Source organism: Triturus cristatus, chromosome 3_2 (assembly GCF_964204655.1).
Source record: "Triturus cristatus chromosome 3_2, aTriCri1.1, whole genome shotgun sequence".
NCBI classification, from domain to species: Eukaryota; Metazoa; Chordata; class Amphibia; order Caudata; family Salamandridae; genus Triturus; species Triturus cristatus.
The window spans coordinates 205,469,975-205,493,103 of record NC_140584.1 but is presented as its reverse complement, the minus strand read 5'-3'; the positions used below and the strand labels follow the sequence as shown (position 1 = coordinate 205,493,103).

At 46.7% G+C, this 23,129-nt stretch overlaps 1 protein-coding gene across 1 annotated transcript in view; it reads right to left on the bottom strand.

The window, feature by feature from the left end:
- EAF2 (ELL associated factor 2) overlaps window positions 1-23,129 on the bottom strand; it is a 172,463-nt gene that overhangs the window by 55,477 nt on the left and 93,857 nt on the right. The window contains exon 4 of the mRNA XM_085647527.1: window positions 21,758-21,903. Coding sequence (XP_085503653.1) covers window positions 21,758-21,903 — 146 coding nt within the window. The remainder of the gene's footprint in view (window positions 1-21,757; window positions 21,904-23,129) is intronic.

The window sequence follows — 23,129 nt, the reverse complement described above, 5'->3', positions numbered from 1 at the left end:
AATTCTTCTATTATTAGTCGTATTAGATACAAAGAACATTTATTTAGTATTGCATACTATCTTTCAGTAAATCGCGTGTTGTTCTTGCAGAGGGTGGATTTCAAAGATATTCTTAAACCACAGGGTATTTGTTGCGCTTTATGGTATTTTATAAGTGTGCTTGCGTGTAGACGTTGGTTGATTATCCTTTTTGACATGTACAACAGTTGTTTAATATTTTTCTGTGTAGATCCGGTGCTAGTACTTGTGTTGTCTATTTCCCCTATGAGAGAATAAATACATTGTGTTTCATCATTGGTGAAGTAAAATGTTTCTGCTCTTTGTTCCTTAAGATTCATTATCTCTTCGAAAGACATGTTGATAATTGGGTGCGTGGTCCCACATACTCAGGGAATGTGTGTGTGTTAGATCCAAATGGAGAAGGACTGTCGCACTCCTGTGTAACCCTGGTATTCCAAACCGTGTTATGGTCGTTGGTGCAAATTGGTAAATCCTCCTGAGTATGAGGATGAATAATATGACTGTTTGCGCTACTCCCAAGGAGGGAGGGCGTCCCCAATTGCACTCCTTTGTTTTTCAAAGAATATTCAACTCCTGTGAAATGTTTTCAAAATGGATTTTATTCTTTTTACTTTTTTAATTCAGGTGTATCATTTTAATTTATTCAGTAATAATAAGGTGCGTTTCTTTCACACATTGTTTTATCGTGCCCAATGCATTTCGGGCCCTTTTATTGTGCCCAATGCATTTCGGGCCCTGCCCTTCATCAGGGGATGTTATCTGAAAACATAGAGGTACTATTAAATGTGGTGTTATAATACAGTAGGTGATAATGTGGTACATTCTATTTGTGCGTGTGATTTGTCAAACTATTTTACCAGTGTATTGGTGATGGTCAAGCAATTCCACTAATTGATATGGCACATTTGGTGGTAAGTAAGCTTTAAACTAGCATAATCCGAAGCCTCCGGTCCTGACATAGAATGAAAAATATCCTAGCTATCGTAACAGAAAGTTTCAATTCTATTAAGGACTCTGAGGCGAGGATTATCCCACCCAGGGATCTCTACGAGACGACCAGCCCGTTGGGAGTAAGTATATTCCTCTATGGGTTTACTTTACTGCTTGTAACTTGCACTTGTTGCGTTTCTGTAGTTCCTGTGATAGCCTAATGCTTCTTGGGCCATCTTGTACAACGTTCTCTAGTGTTAGTACGTTCATGTAATGTTTGGTTAGCCTAGTTTGCAAATTAATTGCACCTATGGATTTTTTTTTCCTAGTCCTAATTTTGTCTTTCGATTCCAGAAGCGGATTCCCAGAAACAAGACGCTTAGAAGAAGAAGAATGGCGTGACTAGCGCAAAGAAAGAGGATGAGCAAGGGGTCGACGAGGGACTATGTACTCGATGCAGTATTATGATTGGTGCATTGGACTCAGGGATATGTTGTCCCTTCTTTGTTTCTTTATTTAACCAATTTCCTGAGCGTGTTTGGGAAATGGTTTGGTTATAAGTTTTAAAATGGCTGCCATTAGAGTAAAGCAAAGAAAGTATAGCATAATCCTCGCCTCCAAGTCCTTAATAGAACTGAAACTTTTCGTTACGATAGCTAGGAACATTTTCATTATAGTATATGGGCATAGTGCCACTTTAAACCCAACACCAGAAAATGTACCAAAAATAAATGAATAGGTCAGAGGAAAATGGCCTTCCCTCCTACACAAAAACACACACTTGTGTTACCGATCTCTTGATTTGTTCAACACTACCAGCTCCAGTGCTTTGATGCAGAGATTTCCAAGCAAAATTATATTTTGCCGTTTGGGTTGTACCCCTTCCCCCAGCAAAACAGTACACCATCTGTTTCAACTTCTTATCTTCTGGTCATTTGTGACAGTGGCATGAGGATGTGGTGGTGACGCTCTTCTCTCATGCAGACGCACCTCCTGGGCTCAAAGTGGGGATAAGAAGCCATTGCTAGTTGAAGTTTGTCCAGCAGGTGCCTAGGGTGCTAAGTGGGATCTCCAAACAGAATGCATATGACCAGAAGTTCTACTTTCTCCTGCCCGAGGGTCTCTGGTGAGTGCACAATGGGATATTCACCACGAGTTGGTGACACTGGGACCACGGCATCTGCATCTCTCAGAATTTGATGGGGCTCATCAGGCGGTCTTTAAAGTATCAGACATTTCTTGGGCAGAAGTTTCATCATGTGGCAGGAGATCATCCCTGACTTCTATAATAAAGAAGACTATCTGGGCGACATGAGACATACACTTCGTCTGTAGGATAAATCCGATAATATCATTAGTCCCCCATCACCACATGAATAATCTGGGCTGAAAACATAATACAACAACACAGGTAGCACCCGATATCCAACTATGCGCCATATCATGATACATTATGGTCTTAGTCTCTCGCCTCCCAAGTATAGGTGATTTGATAAAGCTGGTATCTCGCTATTCATGCCTCTAGTTTATCATCTCTTTTACTAATTGACAATCTGCTGTATTGTGTGTCTCCAGGGGAATATTTCTGAAGGTGGCCCATCTCTTCTATATTGTGGTGTGTTTTTGTGGGCAACCCAGAGCAATAAAGACCAGGAGTTCCAATTCCATATTAAAGTCCATGCCTTTCTTCCAAAGCATTATACGAAGTTGGGGTATCTGCCTTCAATTGTCTGGCAATGTCTTGTTTTGCTAGTGTGAGGCCTACAAATAATAGATGCCTTTTATATCCATTTCCCCCAATTCCCCCTATTCCTTCTGCGTAGTGTAAGAGTGCAAGTTTTGAGGATCTAGGTAAGTCCTATGCCAACACTGCTGTCAGGCAATTTAGCACGCCGTGCCAGAAGCGATCTAGGGCAGGACATGACCAAATCGTGTGCAAGAAGGTGCCCTCTTCAAATTGACAACGTAGTCAATGCCTGTAAGCGATTAACCCAGCCGTCCATAATCTAGGTCTAGTGTAATATACCCTGTGCAGATATTTGAATTGTATGAGGCGGAGTCTGGTAGAGATTGCTGCTTCTCGTGGTGATTGAAGTGCCTCAGCCCAGTCTTCATCAATCGGTCCCACATCGGCATCCCACGTTGCCCTTAGGGTAGCCAAAGTTGTGGGGTTATTCGTAACCAGGGTTTGGTAGATTTTCGATATTTTGTGATTACCTAGGTCCCCCATCGGGAGCTTTCCTTCTAGTGGGCTGATTTCTGGAAGATTAGTAAGGTCCTTAATATAGGGATGAAGGGCATGCCTCAATTGTAAGTATTTGTAAAATTTGATATGGTTAATTATTATTGGAGGCCTTGGAAGGGTTTAAGGACAGGGCAGGGTTGAGATTCCGATTGGATCCCAGCTGCAGAATCCCTGAAGGTCCGCTACTTGCAGAAGTAGACGATTACGCCACAACAGGGTTTCTCTTATAACACGGCCCCACCAACCAATTTGGCGAAGGGTCTGTCGCCAGGTCATTATCACTACACGCGTCACTGGGGGAAGGTCTTTGGGTGCGGTCCTGCTGTAGAGGAGTGGACGTAAGGAGGGTTCTCCCATAATCCACTGTTCAACTTTGTATGTGGGCTCAGCTCTGGGCCCATACCACCATTCGTTCAGGATCTACAGATGCGCAGCTGAGTGGTAGGATTGTACATCGGAGGCAGCTATACCACCGCAGTATGTGGCTTGTGTGCAAGTGCGTAAGGCTATCCAGGCTGTGTTACCCCCTATAGGAAGTGTCCCAGAATTGTGTTGATTTGACGGAACCAGGACAAGGAGATTGGGTAGGGGTGGGACTGTAGTTGATATAGTAATCTAGGCAGAGAGACCATCTTGAAGATGGCTGATCTTCCGTAAAGGGACAAGGGAAGTGTAGACCAATTCGTCACCTCAGTTTTAACCTTTTCTGACGTTACTTCTAGGTTACGTTTCCATGAGTCAGCTTGGCTGTCCGACACAGACGCTCAAGTGGGTGAAGCTGTGTGTGACCAATGTATGTCCCTCTGCCCAAAGGCCATTCCCCGGGGTTTCTCTAATCGGCCAGATCAGTTATTTAGCATTATTCATGTGGAGGCCAGACGTTTCGCCGAAGATGCGCATTATCTGAAGTACTCTGGGACCTGACCAGTGGGGGCCGGTAAGGAAGAATAGGATATCATCTGCATACAATGCTATGCTGTATTTAAGGATTGCACAAAGTTGGATCCTGTGTAGGAGACCTCGTACGTTCCAGTGGACTACCTTAATTTCCCCCATGGAGTTTTACTGTTCTGATGTGACATCTCGGTGTGTGAGATGAAAGATTTGGAGGTGTATAGCTCGAGTGCCAAGAAAAGATGATGTATTGTGGGCGCATTTTAACCATGAAGTCTAACAGCAGCAACTATAACTCCCACCCGCTACCTCTCCCACCCCATCCCACCTCAATACCTCAAAGAACAATGAAGCACCTGTCGCTGAGTGTAAGCAGCTCCCACCCAAACAAGGTGAGAGCTGAAACCGTCCAATGGTTCCCCGAATATCCCATCCCTAGCAAATGTCTCAGGGATCTGAGAAGATCATTTCACATATAGTAGCCCATGTTGGTGCTGGAAAGAGAACGTGTTTTCAGAGGATTCATATCACGGACGACCATGTGGTCTTGGGTGCAGTAATGTTGAGATTAAGTCAATTGTTCAGAATCTCAGCTTGTTGGTAACCTCCGTAGCGCCAGGATGACCTTGAACGATGCTTTCATTTATCCTGGTTATGAATATTCTAATGGAGGTGTGGGTCACCGGAGGATGGATCCGAGTCAAGAGGTGGTGGCGTATGAGGCTTGACAGGGCGGCGTTCATCCGCTCCTTGAAAGACCTCCTTTGGCGTGTCGAAGAACAGGGTGCTGTTTTTGTCGCCGACTCGGAGACAGGCAGGAAAAAGCAACATGTATGGGACTTGCATTTCAGGAAGGCGAGTTTTCGCGGCCGTTAAGGATTGCCTCTGTTGTGCCAATTTGGAGTAGTCTGGGAAAATCATTATCGGTTGGGATCCGAAGGCAAGGGACTTTTGTGCCTGGGTTTGTCGCAGGATAATGTCCCTATTGTGATAAGTCAGGATCCGAGTGTTGACTGGTCGAAGCAGGACGACAGATTTCCATCCGGGATCCAGGTTTTGAGCCACTGATCTTGGAACGCGCACATGTCGGAGCCCTCGCATCCCTCTGGCAATCCCACAAATTGCAGGTTATTACGAAGGGCCCTCCCTTCAGTGCCCTCGACTTGAGTGGCCAGTCCTCGTGTGAGTTTTTCAAGGGTGATGACTTTACCTTGTAGTATGGTGATGGAGTTTTCTGCACCCGAGATCCTAGATTGCAAAGATCCTGTCGTAGTAGCATGACATCAGCTCCGACGGCGCCAATTTTTGCATCCAGCATATCTCTCAATTGTGTTATCGCGGCGAAGAGCGTCGCGTTATCTGGAGCTGTAGTTGGGGTGTCATTTGTAGTGGTGGAGCCGGTGCCCACGCATTTGTCCATCGTGCTTTGCTTCGTGGCAGGGTCTGTTGTCTGACTATTAGACATGCTTACTGTGTGGTGGATGTCAATTGAGGGAGATGCAAGTAGTTATGGACCTTATTATGGTGTGCAGTAGTTATGGACCTTATTATGGTGTGCAGGAATGTTGTATCTTAATAGGTTTGTGGGGGTCTCATGGCATGCGTTTACAGAGTCAAGCGCTAATGGGGATCTCCCTTGTTATGTTATGAGATTTTGTTAAGCGCATATTTCACCCGAAGGTCTCAAAGCGCTAGCCTATCCCGGGAAACAGTGGAGGAGAAAGAATAAGGAGAGCAGACAGGAAGAAGAGAACTCCAGGTTTTGAGAGCCGTACGAAATTTTCTATGGGTTCCAGAGGGTGGGGGCAAGGTGCGAAAAAGATTTCCCGTCATTTCTGCCGGTGCGAATCTTGAATGGGATAAGATGATGTTTATTGGCAGATCTGAGAGTTCTGGAGGTGTTGTACCTGATCAGTTTTTTGCGAGATAATGTGGACCATGTCCACAGATGGTTTTGTGGACCAGACAGTTAATCTTAAGTGTTATGCGTTTCTGGATGGGAAGCCAGTGGAGAGCTCTCAAACTTGGTATCGAGGGGGATCGGGACGGTACATTTAATACCAGTCTGGCAGCTGTATTTTGGAGGACCGGTAATTTGGTTAAGAGCTCTTCATTGATGGAGGCCATTAGGGCTTTTCCATAGTCTAGCCGGCTGATAATTTATCCTTGAACCAGCGACATTCGGGGTGACAGTGGAACCCATTTGAAGATCTTATGAAGACTGCTCATTAATCCATAACAGATGCTGGCCACATGATTGACAATCACCTCTCCATGACTGATCATGCCAATCAGCACCCTTAGGTTACGAGCTACCGACTTGGGTGATTTATTTGTGCCGGGATTGGGAAGCCACCAGTACTCAACCAGGAGGATTGGGCATTGCCGAAGAGGATGATTCCACAAGCCGCACTAGGACCTAGCCCAGCTGCCTCCGCAGATGAGGTTACACCCCCCACCTCTATTGGGCACCTCCCTGTGGTCTCTGCCTTCTCAGCTGAAAGGCCCCAGGAAAGTTGTGGCTAGGCTTGGTGGATTCGCTCCAGCCATTATATGCCCCTTATTAGCGTTGGGTTGGCTGCTAAAACCCCCCCCTCCCCCCAAACCAATTTATCGTACTGGGCGGACCTGCGGCTTCAGTCATTGATCTTTCGTTCAGCACACATCAATCTACTCCATATTAAATGTCCAAGTGCGAGTTGTAGCACACATAGATGATTCACTGTATTATTAACACCACACGGTTGTTGCTGTGCCCTATAATCATACCGTGTCCGAGAGATGCGCGTGGGTCATCTCAGGGTACGCGGGGGCATTCGGTCTCTCACCTGGTATTCATCTGTTGTCGGGCGGTTGCTTTGCCCATCTCACAGGATCCAGCTCGTTTTCCAGCTGGCAGGCAGAGACTCGGCAATGCCCGAATGCCAGCAGCGGGGAACCTCGTATCTCCAGGCTGTGATAGCGGCAGGCCGCGGTCCCAACTTACAGCGCAAGCAGCACCGACCTCATTCTCCGTCTCAGCCGCCACAAGAGTGAGTCGCTGCAGCGAAAGTCAGACAATGCCCCCAACACCAGGTGGCAACAATGCTGCAAAAATTAGGGTTGCGGCCCCGCTGCCGAACCCACAGGACTCCAGCATGCCCACCTGCTGGCAGGCGAGGTCTCGTCAGCGCCCGTACACCAGCTGCGCGTTACTGGGCCGCAAGCACGGTAGGGCGTGGTCCCAATACTCAGCCCAGGTCGCGCCACCCATCGTCTCAGACTCAGCGTCCCTGCTGCCTCAGAGGTGAAACGCTGCGGTGAAAGAGCAAGTCGTGTCCCAGAGCACCGGGTTGAACGATGCTGCAAATTTAGGATTTGGGAAGGGGCTTGCTGGCAGGATGATGGATATTTGCATGGCTACGGGTGTCAGGCTAAAACGCATCCACCATGTTGGACCGCCTGGCTGCCTAGCCTTTTTAACTTTATCGGCCTAGTCTGTATTTTTAGGTCTCTGACAGTACAATCGGAAATAATCAGAAAAATACAGTATTTCGCACCTTTTCAAATCTAAACCTAAAAGAGAAAACACATGAAAGTCATTTGAAATAGCATTGTCACTGATCTTAATTTCTGGATGATAAGTCAAATAATTACCACGTCATAAAAGAATGCTGAGAATTTTACTAAGTTCTTTTTACAGCTCAACAGTTGAGCTAATTGTAGAACAAGACATAAAAAAATGTCAGGTATTTTTTTCTGCAAAAGTTTACGTAGAGTAATGCTGCACAGCAAGTGTTTCTGGATGGGCTCACCTTGGTATGCGATTTGCAGGGGATAGGGAGGCTTGCCCTTTTCCTACGAGTCTCACAGATTTCTCAGTGCAGGCCCCTGTTCTGCACCAAATGATCCACAGCCCATGATCTTCCTTCGTGAGGGTGTTTTGCGTTCTTGGTTCTTACCTGGGCATATCTGGGGAATAAAGCGCACACACGGAAATGGACGGAGCACTGAAACTTTTCAGACACTCACCCCAGACACAGATCTGGGTTAAATCCATCATTGTTCTTTAGCTCACTTCACCACCCCAGATAAGACCCAGCCATATGCAAATCAGTCTTGACCCTGTTCCTCATGGGAACCGTCCAGTACGAACTGCCAAGCCAGGTCTTCCCTGGACCGGAAACAAGCATCCTTGGGCTAATCTCGGAGTTTTACCCCTCATCAGCCAGGCTAGCTTGAATATAGAGGGAAAGTGAGCAAGGGACCCACGGATGGGCATACGCTGCCAACTTAAGGCGAACAAAGCAAACACAAGGAGATTATGGCTGGAGCGCTGAAACTTTTCAGCAACTCCCAGTCACAGATCTGGGTTTAATCCACCATCATTAGCTCACTTCGCCACCCCAGTTCTGGGGAAGTGAGCTTAAGAACGATGAGGTATTCAACCAAGATCTGTGGCTGGGGTCGAGTGTCTGAAAAGTTTCAGCGCTCCTGCCATAATCTCCTTGTGTTTACTTCATATCTGGGGAATGCCAAGGGTGTTCAGTTGTTGTCACCAAGTGGATCTCCTGACATACATGGTAGAGCTTCGCCTGATGATGCATACAAATGAGACCTAACGCTATGATAAATATCAGACGCATGGACTCTTTAGAGTGTGCATGTGCTGTGATTAAGGCCTAGAGAACGAAAACTTAGAATGGGAATAATAGGTAAGCGCACAAGATTGCCACATTATTTAGAAGCAGGTTGACCGTTTGTGCTAACAAAAACACAGATGAGAAAAATGTCCCTTTCTGCAAAAAACTACATGTTGCGATTAGCATTGCAAGGTCATCCGGCCTAGCATGGAACTAACCTAGCAGAACGGAAGAAGCAAAGTTGGTTACATTTGCTTGCCTTTTTAACGCATCGGAGTGAGACAACTTGCATCTCCTCTCCACAGAGGATCGCTTTCTAAAAAATGAGTGATAAATTCTTGGTTTGGTACAATCTAGTTATACTCCAGCCATCTAGTGTTGGCTAGATATATGTAACTTGATCTTCTAAGAAGTACGAGTAACAAGACTTGTGATTTCACCCTTGGTCCACAATGCACCAGCACACAGGTCCAACCTCAAATTGTTTTGCATTCTGTAGGCGAGTTTTTTAAGTGGAGCACAGTGTAAAAGACAGCGTGCTGTGCTTAGTAAATGGAGTCAAAAGTACATAGAGAAAAAAGAAAACTCATCGCGGACTTCGAGAGGAGGGCGGTAAGTAAGAAAACAAGTTAATTACCTGTAACTACAGTTATCCAGTATTGGTATCTTTCATAGATTCACATGCATGAATCATTCCCCGTCGCCGAGGCGGGAGTCCCCGGTAAATAAAAAGTAGTGCCAAAAATGTTAGTAGTAGTAGTAGGCCCAAAGAAAAGGCCTAAAGCCTATATCTTAGCAGCCTATCTACCTCATTATGCAAAAGAACCAAGAATTTGGTAACAACCAATCAGACACTAGCACCCTTCTAGAACCCTCTCAGCAGAGGCAGTTCTCCTTAGATTTTTGTAGCACAAGTGGGAAGTAAACGTCCCAAAATATAGAGAACTGACTACGGGGAGGAGGGTGGGTGCATGTGAATCTATGAAAGATACCAATACTGGATAACTGAAGTTACATGCAAGTAACTTTCTTATCTAGTATTCGGGTATCTTTCATAGATTCACATGCTGAATCCGAATAGCGAGCAGTATACCAAGTATATAGTCGTTTGCGGATGGTGGGAGACTAGCACTGATACTCCCTAGTTACATCCACAGCTTGTTAACAAGAGGTATAAGAAAAAGAATCATAAAATTCGAAACATGCATCTATAAAGAGAAAACAGCATGTAATGCAATAACATTGAACATGAAACCAAATCATTATTGTAAATCATTGCATTGTCATACTAAAAGATATCAACATATTACATGTGAAAAATATGAAAAGGTACCTGAAGATATCGCAAAGAAAAAGATGTCGCAGGACAGCTTGTCCAACTGCTGCATCGTCTCGATGCGTCGATTGGAGGCAGTAATGTCTCGTAAAAGTGTGGACATTTTTCCATGCCGCAGCACGGCAGATATTTTCTAGAGTCACTCCAGTAAACAATGCTGTAGACGCTGCTACTGTTCTCGTGGAATGGGCCTTGGGTTTCCGTAACAATGGCCTGTGAGCTTTGTAATGGCCGAAAAGGATTGTTGATGCTATCCATCTGGCAATGGTGGATTTTGTCACCACCTTTCCCAGGGTAGTTTGGCCATAAGCCACGAACAATTGGTCAGACTTTCTAAGGTTCTTTGAAGATAAAATTTAAGACATCTCTTGATATCGAGAGAATGTAAGGCTCGTTCCACTGGAGTAGATGGGTTAGGAAAGAAAGTCTTTAACCTCACCGGTTCATTAAGATGAAACTGTGAGGGCACCTTAGGGAAAAATGTTGGATTAGTTCGGATGTGCACGTAGTCTTGAGTGAAGTGTAGAAAAGGTTCCTTTACAGTAAACGCCTGAATTTCACTCACTCGTCGAGCTGATGTTAAAGCCAGAAGTAAAGCAACCTTCCAGGTAAGGAATTTTAGATCAGCCTTGTGGATAGGCTCGAATGGATGCTTCATTAATTGCATTAAGACTGTGTGGAGTTCCCACTCCGGTGGCGGAAGTCTGACCGGAGGAAACTCCCGGAAAAGTCCTTTCATAAACTGCTTAATTAAAGAGGATGAACACAGAGAAGGGCCATGAGCACCCTTTCTGAATCTGGAAAGTGCAGCTAAATGGACTTTGACTGAAGGGAAAGAAAGTCCAGATCTTGCCAGGTGTAACAAATAAGGGAGGATCTGTTCTGTAGGAGCGTCCACCGGGTGCACCTGGCTTGCTTCACACCAACAGCAAAACCGTTTCCATTTTAGACAGTAAGTTTTTATCGTGCTGTGGGCTCGTGATTTCGTTAATATATCCCTACAGTCTTGAGGTATATCCAGGTCCTTAAATTCTAAGAAGTCAGGAGCCATGCGTGTAAATGTAGGGACTGAGGATCTGGGTGGAGAACCTGACCTCTGTTCCTTGACAGCATTGTGGGCGTCGGGAGAAGACGGATCGGCTGGTCCTGGGATAGTAATATAAGCTCCTGAAACCAGTATTGGCGTGGCCATCTGGGTGCAATCAAGATGAGACGACAGCCCTCCAACTTCCTTTTGCGTATGACCCTCGGTATTAGAGGTATCTGGGGGGGGGAAAAGCGTAAGCACAAATCCCTGACCATCGCATGGACAGGGCATTCCCCCCTGACTCCTGTTGAGGGTGTCTGCTGGCATAAAAGCGGCATTTCTTGTTCTCTTTTGTGGCGAACAAATCCAGTGGCGGTGTGCCCCAAGCTCTGAATACTCTGAGCACTTGAGCTTGCGCTAGCTCCCATTTGTGGCAATCTGATTGGGATCTGCTGAGCGTGTCCTCTAATATTGCAGAGACCTCTGACATGTTCTGCTCTGAGGGTTATGTTGTGGAGTGTGACCCATTCCCACAACTCCTGAGCCTCTGTGGACAGAGTTGCTGATCTTGTCCCTCCTTGCTTGTTCACGTAAAACATGCTGGTGGTATTGTCGGTCCGAACCAGAACCGAAGAACCTGCAATCCTTGGAAGGAAAGCTTGCAGAGACAGGAAAATTGCTCGCAAATCCAGACTGTTGATGTGCTTGTTCTTGTACTCTGGAGACCATTTCCCCTGTATCTGCAAGTCTTGGAGATGACCTCCCCATCCTGCCATGGAAGCATCCGTAGTGAGGACAAAGTCTGGAATCTTCTGTATGAAAGTGAGCTCTTCTGCTAAGTTGGGTATGTGGGACCACCAACGTAGAGCGCTCTTCATGCCTGAAGTGACTCTGAGGATGTCGTCGAAGGAACCCATCGCCTGCTGCCACTGAAGGTGTAACTCCTCCTGCAAGGGTCGCATCCGGAGCCGTGCCAGAGGGACGAGGTGTATTGCAGAGGAGCACATCCCTAGGAGCGACGCGAACATCTGGGCAGAAACTGACCTTCTTTTGGAAATCAGGATTGCTAATTTTTGAAGACGAACCTGCCGTTCATGAGATAAGAATGCCTTGCTGCGGACGGTATCTAGCAGAGCTCCCAGAAAAGGAAGGATCTGCCTTGGGTGTAATTGAGATTTGCTCCTGTTGACCGTAAGCCCCAGAGAGTGGAATAGACAAAGATGTTGTCATGGCAGTCTTGACTGAGCTTTCCGAAGGACCTTTTATCAACCAGTCGTCTAAATACGGGAAGACTTGAATTCCTTGGGATCGTAACGCTTCTGCCACTGGAGCTAGGCACTTCCTAAATATCCTTGGGGCAGATTTTAATCCAAACGGGAGCACTTTGAACTGGTAATGGGCGCCAGCCACTGTGAAGCGAAGATACTTGCGATGCTTCGGATGTATTGGGATGTGAAAGTAAGCGTCTTCCATATCCAAAGAAGCTAGAAAATCTCCCTCGTTGAGGCAACCTAGAATTTCTGCCAGAGTGACCATGCGAAATCTCTGCTTCTTGAGGAATCTGTTCAATCTTAGACCTTCGCAATCTGGACGCCACTCCCCCGATTTCTTCTTGATAAGAAAAAAGCGGGAATAGAAACCCGTCCCCTTTTGAAGTGCAGGAACCTTCTCGATTGCGTTCTTGAGGAGCATCGTTAAAGCTTCTTTGAACAGTAAGTGAAGACGAGGGGGAGGGGGGTCCCTTGGGTGGTGTGTTGGGTGGCTTGGTGACAAACTCTAAGATATGACCGTTGTGAACCAGGTCTGGAACCCAATGGTCCGACGTAATTTCTTGCCATTTGCTCACAAAAGTTGAAATTTTCGCACCCACAGGGAGAGGAAAGGAGTGGAAGGCGCGCTGCAGAAATCATTGCTTCCTTGTGGTGTCTCTTCCCTGATTCTGCGATCTTTTTCGTCCGCCTTGACGAGAGAAACCAGACGTGTTGGTTTGTCTGTAGGAAGATTGATAGGATTGTCGATATTGGGGCTGGTACCTATTCTGTTGGGTGTGATAACCTCCTCTGGATGAAAATCCACGGCCTCTTGCTCCTCTGAAGGTACCTTGTTTGTACTGCAAGGAGCCCAATGACCTTGCGGTATCAGTATCGGTTTTTATTGCTTGGAGTGCGTCATCTATATGCCTTCCAAACAACAATTCGCCATCATAGGCCATATTCAATATTTTCGTTTGGACTTCTGGTCTGAACGTGGTGGCCTTAAGCCAACCCTGGCGTCTGAGAACAGCTGCCCCAGCCAACTGGCGAAAATTAGTATTTACAATATCCAGAGCGCAGTCGATAGTCTCTGATGCTGCATGCTCACCCTCCAACAAACCCTTCCGAGCGTCTTGTCTGTTGTCCTCTGGGATGAGGTCAATAAAGCGTGCCATTTCTGACCACATCTGGCGGTCATAACTCCCTATTATCGCCAACGAGTTGGCTGCCCTGGTGGATGCAGCTCCCATTGTTGAAAATTTCTTGCCAATTAAGTCCAGGCGTCGCCCTTCCCTATCCGGTGGTGTAGTGATAGGTGCTGCCAGATTCTTAGATTTTTGTTGGGCTGCCTGTGAGATAACCGAATCTGGCCGAGGATGGCCAATGAGACAGGAAGGACTGTTGGTAGGAGCACGGTATTTCTGGTCAATCCGTGGAAGCACCGCTGGCACTGATGCTGGGTTTTTCATAATTGACTCCTTCCTTCCAAATGTAGTCAATGATGGGGATAGCTCTTGTGACCTTTCTTGACTCCTCTTTAAAATCATGAAGAAAACAGTCAGACTGCTCAATGGTAACCGGCAAGTGGAACCTGGTCGCAGCGCGCTGCATAAGGTTATGGAACCCCCCTATATTTTCTGGGGGCGAATCAGATGGTAGAGGGGTGGGTGGCGAAGGCATAGGGATTATATAAGAATCCCAAGGGTCTGCTGGGTCTGGTAGCTCACCCTCTTCAAATTCCTCCTCAGAGGTTGAATCTTGACCTTGACGCGGGTCCTGTGGAGGATCAGGCAGTTGAGGTGTTGGGGCTGGATCTTCAGGCAAAGGCATGGGGTCCGGCTGCGGCACAGTCCGCGGAACCGGTGGAATGACTGGCTGCGGTGGAAAACGCGGTTTATAATCTGCAAGCATGGCTTGCAGGTTTTGAATCAGAGTCGGAGGCAGATGCGACATCTTGCTCGGACGAGGTGGTCTGTAGTAAGGTCTATGATGCGGAACGACAATGTCTTCCTGATAGTAATGCCCCTGATAATTGTCCTCCTCATCATCATCCTCGTCATCTTGACACTTGATGCGCAATTCAGAAGGATGGCGAGCGATCCCAAAGGGCCCTTCGTCCTCGTCATCCTCAGTCATCATCCTCACCCTGCACATATGTCTCAAGGAGATGTGAGGGAGTAAGCGGTGATATATCGCTACATTCCTGCCTTTGAAAAGTCTTTAGTTGAAAACTCCTGGTGGAAATAGGAGTGGAATGAGCGGGCGCCATTGCAAATGTCGAAGACTGAACAAGTAAATCTCCAGTCATTGTAGTAGAAATGGATTCCTTTGATGTTAATAGGCTTTTAGTGTCCATCGTCGACGAGGTAGTCGTCGACGGGGTCATCGTCGGCGGGATCAATTGACTTCTCTCCACACCATAGAACAAATTTACACCACCTATATGAATATATAGATTTGGTGGAATGACGTCTGGCAGACAAAATTACATCTACCACATCAGGTGGGATAGAAAAAGAAATCAGGTTGCCCCGTTCAATCTCCAGGCATGAAGGTGTAAGCTCTGGAGGTGGGGGTGTGGAACCTGCCCCTCCGACTGCGAGAGGAGGTCTGCCCTCAGAGGGAGACGGAGCGGAGGGCACAAGGAGAGGTGGAGAAGATCTGAATACCACACCCTTCTTGGCCAATCCGGGGCGACCAATATGACTTGGGCCCGGTCTTGGCGAATCTTCCTCAGAAGCCGAGGAATCCAGGGTTAGGGAGGAAACACATAAAGGAGTCGAAAGCCCCAACTCAACTGAAACGCGTCCCCGAACGATCCCTGCATCGGATACTGGAGACTGCAGAATGATGGGCAGTGAGCATTCTCGTGAGTGGCGAACAGGTCCACCCGAGGAGTTCCACATGTCCGAAAGACGTGACGAACCACCTCTGGATGGGAGCCTCCACTCGTGGTCGGCGGAGAACTGCCGACTGACACTGTCCGCACGTACGTTTAGAACCCCGGCCAGATGATTTGCCATCAGACAAATCTGATGGCCCTGAGCCCAGGACCATCGACGCAGAGCCTCTCTGCAGAGACAAAGAGACCCCACTCCTCCCGGTTTGTTGACATACCACATCGCGGTAGTGTTGTCCGTCAGGACTTGAACAGACTGACTGCGAAGGGAAGGGAAGGGAAGGGAGGAAGGCCTTGAGTGCCAAACGAAATCGCCCGCAATTCCAGAAGGTTGATGTGAAGCAACCTTTCCTTTGGAGACCAAAGACCCTTGATCTCCAGATCCCCCAGATGAGCACCCCACCCTAAAGTGGATGCATCCGTAATCACTGTGGCCACCGATGGAGGTAGATGCAAGGTCTTTCCTTGAGACAGATTGCCCTCCACACTCCACCAAGACAGATCCGCCGCAGCTTCCCTGGAGATCCTCACAGACTCCCTGAGGTCTCCTTTGTGCCGATACCACTGCCTGCGGAGGCACCACTGGAGCGCCCTCATGTGCCAGTGTGCTTGGTTGACGAACAGAATGCAGGAAGCAAACAGACCGAGCAGGCGAAGGACCTTCAGGACTGGAACGGCCGCTCCATTGTAAAATAAAGGAATCATTTCCTGTAGGTCGAGAATCCTTTGAGGAGGAGGGAATGCTCGACACACAGTAGTGTCCAGTACCGCACTTATGAACAGGTTGCGCTGAGAGGGCACCAGGTGAGATTTGGGCACGTTTATCGAGAAACCCAATTTGTACAACAGCGGAGTTGTATCCTGCAGATGATGTAGCACCTTCTCTGGCGACTCTGCTTTTATCAGCCAGTCGTCCAGATAGGGGAAAACTGAGATCCCCGACCTTCTGAGATGGGCAGCCACCACTGCCATCACCTTCGTGAAGACTCGGGGTGCAGTAGTAAGACCAAACGGAAGGACCGCAAACTGATAATGTTGCGATCCTACCGTAAACCAGAGATACTTCCTGTGCGACTTCAGGATGGGGATGTGGAAATACGCATCCTGCAAGTCGATCGACACCAGCCAGTCCTCCTGATTCAGCGCTTGAAGAACCTGAGCAAGGGTGAGCATCTTGAACTTCTCCCGTTTTAGAAAAAGATTCAAGATTCTGAGGTCCAACATCGGACGCAATCTGCCATCCTTTTTCGCAATCAGTAAATACCGGGAGTAGCATCCCTGACCCCTCTCCTTCTCTGGAACCACCTCTATCACACCTTTTTGAAACTTCTTCAGGACTTCCTCCTGCAGGAGAAGACGGTGGTCCTCCGAGCAAGGAGGGTAATTTGGAGGGAATTCCCGAAAGGGCGTACCCATTTTCTACAAGATCCAGAACCCAGAGATCAGTGGTTACAGATTCCCAATCTTGTAGAAAATGGGTAAGCCGACCCCCCACAGGACCAGCATGATCCAGAATGGCGGATCTAGAGCTGCTTTGCGGTGGTGGGAGGGGCCGAGGAGGAGAAAGAGGAGGAGGAGAGTTGACGGCCACGTGAGCGACCCCTGATTCTACCTCTGTAACCTTTGGACACAGAGCTTTGCTGCTGTTGCTGGTTCTGTCTGTAAGAACGAAAGGATGCCCTTCCGAAGCCTCTGTATCTTTTAAAAGACCCCCTTGACTGGGTTTGAAGGCCCAAAGACCTAGCGGTAGCCTTGCTCTCCTTAAAGCGTTCAAGAGCAGCGTCAGCCTTCTTACCAAACAAACCAGACCCATCAAATGGCAGGTCCAACAAAGCCGACTGCACATCCAGGGAGAACTCAGAAGTCTTCAGCCACGCACTCCTCCTGGTGGCAACAGAAGACCCCATGACTCTCGCTACTGAGTCTGCCGTGTCCAGCCCACTTTGTATCACTTGGCGTGCTGCCGCCAGGGCATCAGTCAAAACTTCATTGAAGCCGGCTCTATCCTCCTCAGAAAGGTTTGGCGCCAATTTCCGAGTCCATGAGCACATGGATATAGCGTCCCAACAGGCAAGTTGCATTCGTCGACTTAAGGGCCATGCTGGCCGATGAAAAGACCTTCTTGGCCGACTGGTCTACCTTTTTAGCTTCTCTGTCCCCCGGAACCGGAGGGAAAGCACCCTTGGATTTACCCGAACAAGCCGCCTGAACCACCAGGCTCTCGGGCGATGGGTGCGACGTTAAAAACTCAGGATCCCCTGGAGCCGCCCTATACCTTCTTGCGGCCATCTTAGAGACTGCAGGAGCAGAAAAAGGCTTACGCCATACCTCCAGAACAGGGTCAATAATGGCCTCATTAAAGGGCAACAAAGGCTCCAAAACTGTAGTGGGCGAATGCAGCACCTCAGTCAGAATATTTGATCTGAACTCCGTAGTTGGCAACTGAAGATCTAGCAGCGCCGCAGCCTTCCTGATGACCGCATGATACGGAGCACCATTTTTTTTTTTTTTTTTTTTTAAATGAGCCACATCTTTTGAGGGTTCATCTGAAGGTGGAGTGATTTCCCACTCAGGAGACAAATCCAGTCCACTAGCCTCCTTAAGCTCCTCATACACCTCAGACTCAACCAGCTCTCCCTCTTGAGCTAACTCCAAAAGGTACCTCCTTTCATCCACCACTCTCAGTGCTTCCCTTCTGGATCGAATCCGCACAAGCGGTGCCATCGGCGCCGTGATCTAATCCGACGGCGCCGGCACCGGCGTAGAGCGTGGATCCGCAGGAGCAGCCGGAGTCGAACGAGGTCGAGCCGGCGCCGGTGAAGATGGAAGCGGCGTCGACGTCCTCGGCGCCGGTGGATGCCAAGACGGCGTCGCTGGAAAAAATGGCATGAAAGGGGCCTGCGGATAGACCTGCGGCACCCCAAAATTAAACGCCATTGGACCCATCGGACCCGCAGGTGCACCAGTGGTGTACATGGCTCTCGCGAACACCCCATACATCGCATTCAGATAATGCGAGGGGTCCTGACCTGGCCCTGGAAATGCAGGGTACTGGTCAGGCATCACTGGACTCGGGCCACCCGGCGCCGACGGTGGAACAACCGGCGTCGCAGGCTCACCCGGGACTTGAAGAGACGGAGCCAGAGCCGGAGCCAGAGACGGAGCCAGAGACGGCGTCGGGGATAGCATCGGAACCGGAGATGTAGCCGGAGAAGTCACTGGAGAAGAAGGACCAGGAGAATCCGGGACCGGTGAAGGAGACACGGATTCCTTTCGGCGTAGAGCCGGCGACTTCGACCTCGGAGCCGAACTCTTATCAGAATGATGATGAGAAGAATGCTTCCTCTTCTTCTTATGCTTCTTGGTTCGCGAAGCATGCTCCGAAGTCGACTTCGACCTCGATCGTGACCTCGATCTTGACTTCCTTCTTCCTCTCTTTTTTTTTTTTTTCATCTTAGCGATGAAGAGCTTCGCCTACTTTTCTTTTATAGCTTCGGAGCTCATCTTGCGACAGCAAGAGCAACCATCCACATCGTGGTCGGAAGAGAGACACCAAACACAGTCGTCATGTGGATCTGTAATCAACATGTGTTTGCCACATTCCCGACAGGGCTTGAAACCAGACTTCTTCGTTGACATCTTCTTCGAAGAGAAACAGGGAAAACCCAGAAGAAAAACAAAGTAACAGTAAAGCTACCAACAGCAATTCCCGAAATCCGCTGGCAATCGACAGCGCGGAAAAAAGGGAACTGACGTCATCACGCCGACGAGGTCTTCTTATGGAGCCGGTGACGTCAGCGGAGTCGCGAGCGGAGCCGTGTCTCTGCGACGTAGTCTTCGACCCCATCGGCGTGGACTGCTACAAAAGTTTCCAAATGTTGCTGTCGCAGGGGATATTCACAAGATGAGGAATCCACTAGCAGATGTATCCATCAGAATCGGTGTATAGAAAATGTTACGTTATATAAGGCAAAGGGGACTTCAAGGTGTAGGATTCACATGTCATCCATACTGGTGAGCATTTTGGTCTGGAGAAGCACAACATCTTGACACAGAATGTAACTGAGGGGTTTGCTTTGACTTTAATTATAACAGTTTAATTCTACCCAAACAAACCTTTTTGGCAAAATTAGGATTATGAAACACTGGGAAAAAAGATAGCATACTAACTTGTACCATGCAGTTTGCATGCAGCTGTTTGATGGCAGGTCATAGCTTAAGATGCTAGATTATGATTTTATGTTGAGTTGAAGGGGCGATATGAGGACACGCGATTTATGTGGATATATAGGTTGCCACATAATTATTGTGTGACAAAAGTCACCTTTGGCGTTTTTCTTGGTGGCAAGAGGTTTTAATGAAGTCTGTATCCGAACTTTAAATGGGATAATCAGAGTTATAGGCAGATATGGCAGTGGAATATATGGTTTTCACTGTACAGGATTACACAGATTCCCTTGACACCTGTGAGAATGAGAGAGACAGTTTGTGTCTTTTTTGACATGTTCTCTTAGTGAGTGATGCATCTGACAGTGTAGGACATGTAGGTTACCAGTATGACTGATGTCAACGGGGAATGCCCTCAAGGTTTCGAAGTCTACGGATTTAGGTGTCGATGTGAGTTTGTCGTTCCTTCCCTCTGCGGTGAACAGGTTGGCACCAATGTTCTCATCAGCAGATTCTGCAATATCAACATTGCCCTCCGATGACGGTGAGAGCGGTCCCCCCAACCCCCCCCCCCCGCTCGATCTACCTCTGTGATGGTCTTTTCTAGATGATGGACGAGACAAGGAGACTGGATGAGACGTAGATCTCCTTAGTCTAATTTTCCTTTCCTCTTCTGCCCTTATGTGCTCCAACATTTCTCTCATTGTTCTGTTGGACCTTTTTATACATATGTCGCTGTCAGAGACAATATGCAAGGAGGTAGATATACTACGCACTTTTTATAGGTGTCTGTCACAGGTTTCTTTCACCCACATGAGGTACACACTGAGAAAAGGGATGGCATTTGGACTGAAAATCCCATCGAAAGAATTGTTCACACAACAGGAGTTGTTAAAAGAACTCAGCTGGGTTTCTAGAATCCTTCTCTCACGAGCCAGAAAAATGAACTGGGTGAGGCAATCAATTGCCAGAGTCAGACATGCTAAGAAGAGATGCCCCCCAGGTCATTAAAGGTTACATGACTAAATAGCAAGCCTTCAAGGCTGCATTTTAACATTCATCTTCTCTATTCAAAGCTTCACTATGCTATATTTTATACTGAAAAATGTTGCAATTCAGTACTATGAAACAATCTGGAAGGACTATGCTGAACATTCATGAAAATGAAGCCTTACTAGGCTTGTTCTCAAAAGAATAACAAAAGAAGATTCATTAACATGACAAGATTCATTAACATCTTTGATGTTGTTTCCATAGGATGAACTATAAAAAAAAAACAAATCTTTTGGAGTTCATGCACGCAGCAGCTAATTCAGCAATTGTTTATAATTATCAATGAAGAGCCTACAACACAGAACCGAACTTTCTTACCCTTTATGTTTCCAAAAAAACAGTCCTTAGTAATACCTGGTAGAATTCAAGGCTTACCCAAAAAACAAATTCCACAGACAATTCAGTTCAGTACAACAGACGGCCAAGTAAGAGTAACATCTGTGACAGTATAGGCAAACAATATTCAAGCTTATTAATCATTTTTACTATTTGCAAGTGTGATTATGGTTGAAGTGTGTTGCAATAATATTAATAAATATATGCTAAAAACCACATGCCCCTCCAATGGCTCAATGGTACACAAGCATGTGGCAGGTCCTCGCCATGGAAATTCTCGCTCATAGAATTACACATACGAAATGGAAATTCACCCACATCTGGCAACCTTTCATACTCTACTTTTCGAGATGAACACTCATGCTTGACACCTCCTAGGCTCATGTCCAGTCAGCTTTTAGAGTGAGCCTCCAAGCCCTGCCAGAGTGGCTTGTCAATGCTCCTTGCCTCAAGCTCCTCCCCTATAGGTCCTCACAGGATCACTAACTGAACCAGATGGCTATCTTTAACCTGCAATCTAATGTCTTCTTTTCCATGCACATTATTGTTTTCTTTGTCTTATTGAATGTTTTTCCTGACCATGTTGAAGTGATTGTTCTTAGGCCCCCTAAGCCCTTTGGCAGTAATAACAGAAATGTAAAACAGATGTATTATGGCTGGTGGCCTTAGCGGTGCAACGTAATGGGATACTGGATCCCTGATGTATCTAAGAAATAATGTTTTTCCATAGAGGTTTTTGTATAAGGAAACTATTAATAAAGAGATGTCTGAGTAAAAATAAATATGTGCTAACAAGGGATTCTGAAAGAAGTTTGAAACTTTAGAAGATTTAAGGGAAGGTGTATGTTTAGATTCTGCTTTATGTTTTCACCAAATAGGACTGATAATATCGCTATTGATGATTCTTCCATTAGCTGTACAGGCATTTCATATAAGAAACCTATTTTTTAAAGTTACAAGATATCATAACTCACCTCTCTCAATGTCGTCCATCGGGGAAGTAGGAGACATTTTCTCTTTAGGTGGTGAGTTTTTGGCACTGCTGGGAGTCTTATTTGCAATCCGCATTTGCTGCTGCTGTTGTTCAATCCGGGACTGAACTTTACTGCTTCCTTCAGCTCTGTAGGTGAAAAGATGATGTCCATTACTACTGCAACAGTTTTATTACACTCTGCTATTCCAGTGAAAGGCCATATTTCAAAAGAGAATCAGGTTTGGTGATGAGCAATTCAAACACTTTGAAAGAGTCCTCACTGATCTTTCCGTCACTAGCATATAAATTAATATGAAATTAAAGGTACTGCTCTATTACAAATACATAGGTTGAATGCACTTTGATCATGTTTATCAACAAGCAACATCAAACCTGGTTTAAGGCAGCACAGAAGGGTGATTACTTGTAATTTTAGAGAGAATTTGTAAACCTAACTCCAGATGACGGAATGAGATGAATAAAATATCCCCACAGGACACTGGATCCTGGTTTGTACGAAGACATCATAAAAATAATCTCTTCCCGACAGGACACTGGATCCTGGTTGGCACGAAGACCTCATAAAAACAATCTCTTTTAACTGAAAAGGTATGAAAGTCTTGTCAGTGGTCTTTTGGCCTTCTTCAGGATATTCATATACGATGTAAATTTAGCTACGGCCACTGCAGGATTGCAGACGCCATGCTGCCAAGCCCAAGGATCTCACGTTAGGAGGATGTAACTGTCCTTGCATCCTAGATGGCCGATAAAGTTTGCATGCCAGCTTTCATTGAGATCTTATAGACGGAAGCAGCAGCTCTGGACACCACCACTGTCATGGCCACTCGTGTGCAATAAGAATCTGACATTGGAGTACCTCAACTTCCTTACAACTGCTGGAACCAATGGTAATGTCAGAAAAGCTCTGAACTTTCTGAATAGTCTATTGTTTTCTACAAAGAATCTGCTGAGAAATTCTGCTTGAGAGTTTTGAAGGCCAAGAAAAAGCACAGCATTTAGGGAGAAATGTCTTACCAAGAACCAGTACCAGGCTGCTAAGGCTTCCAATGAATGAGTTCTGGATCTGGTGCCACCCAGGAAGTTGAGGTAGTGATTTGTGGTTGCGTTTGTCTGGATCATAACTTTTGGCCATAGTTGGACACTGCACAAAAGCCAATGAATTGTAAATGCATCACTCTCCATTCCAGGACACTTAAGTGAGAAAGATGGGTCTTGGCTGACAACAAGCATTGCACCATCAAGTTTTATAGATGGACTCTTTAAACATCTGCAACACATTATTATTATTATTATTATTATATAAAATTTGTAACGCGCGCAGTTACCCAGGGGCATCCCGGCGCTGTGAACAC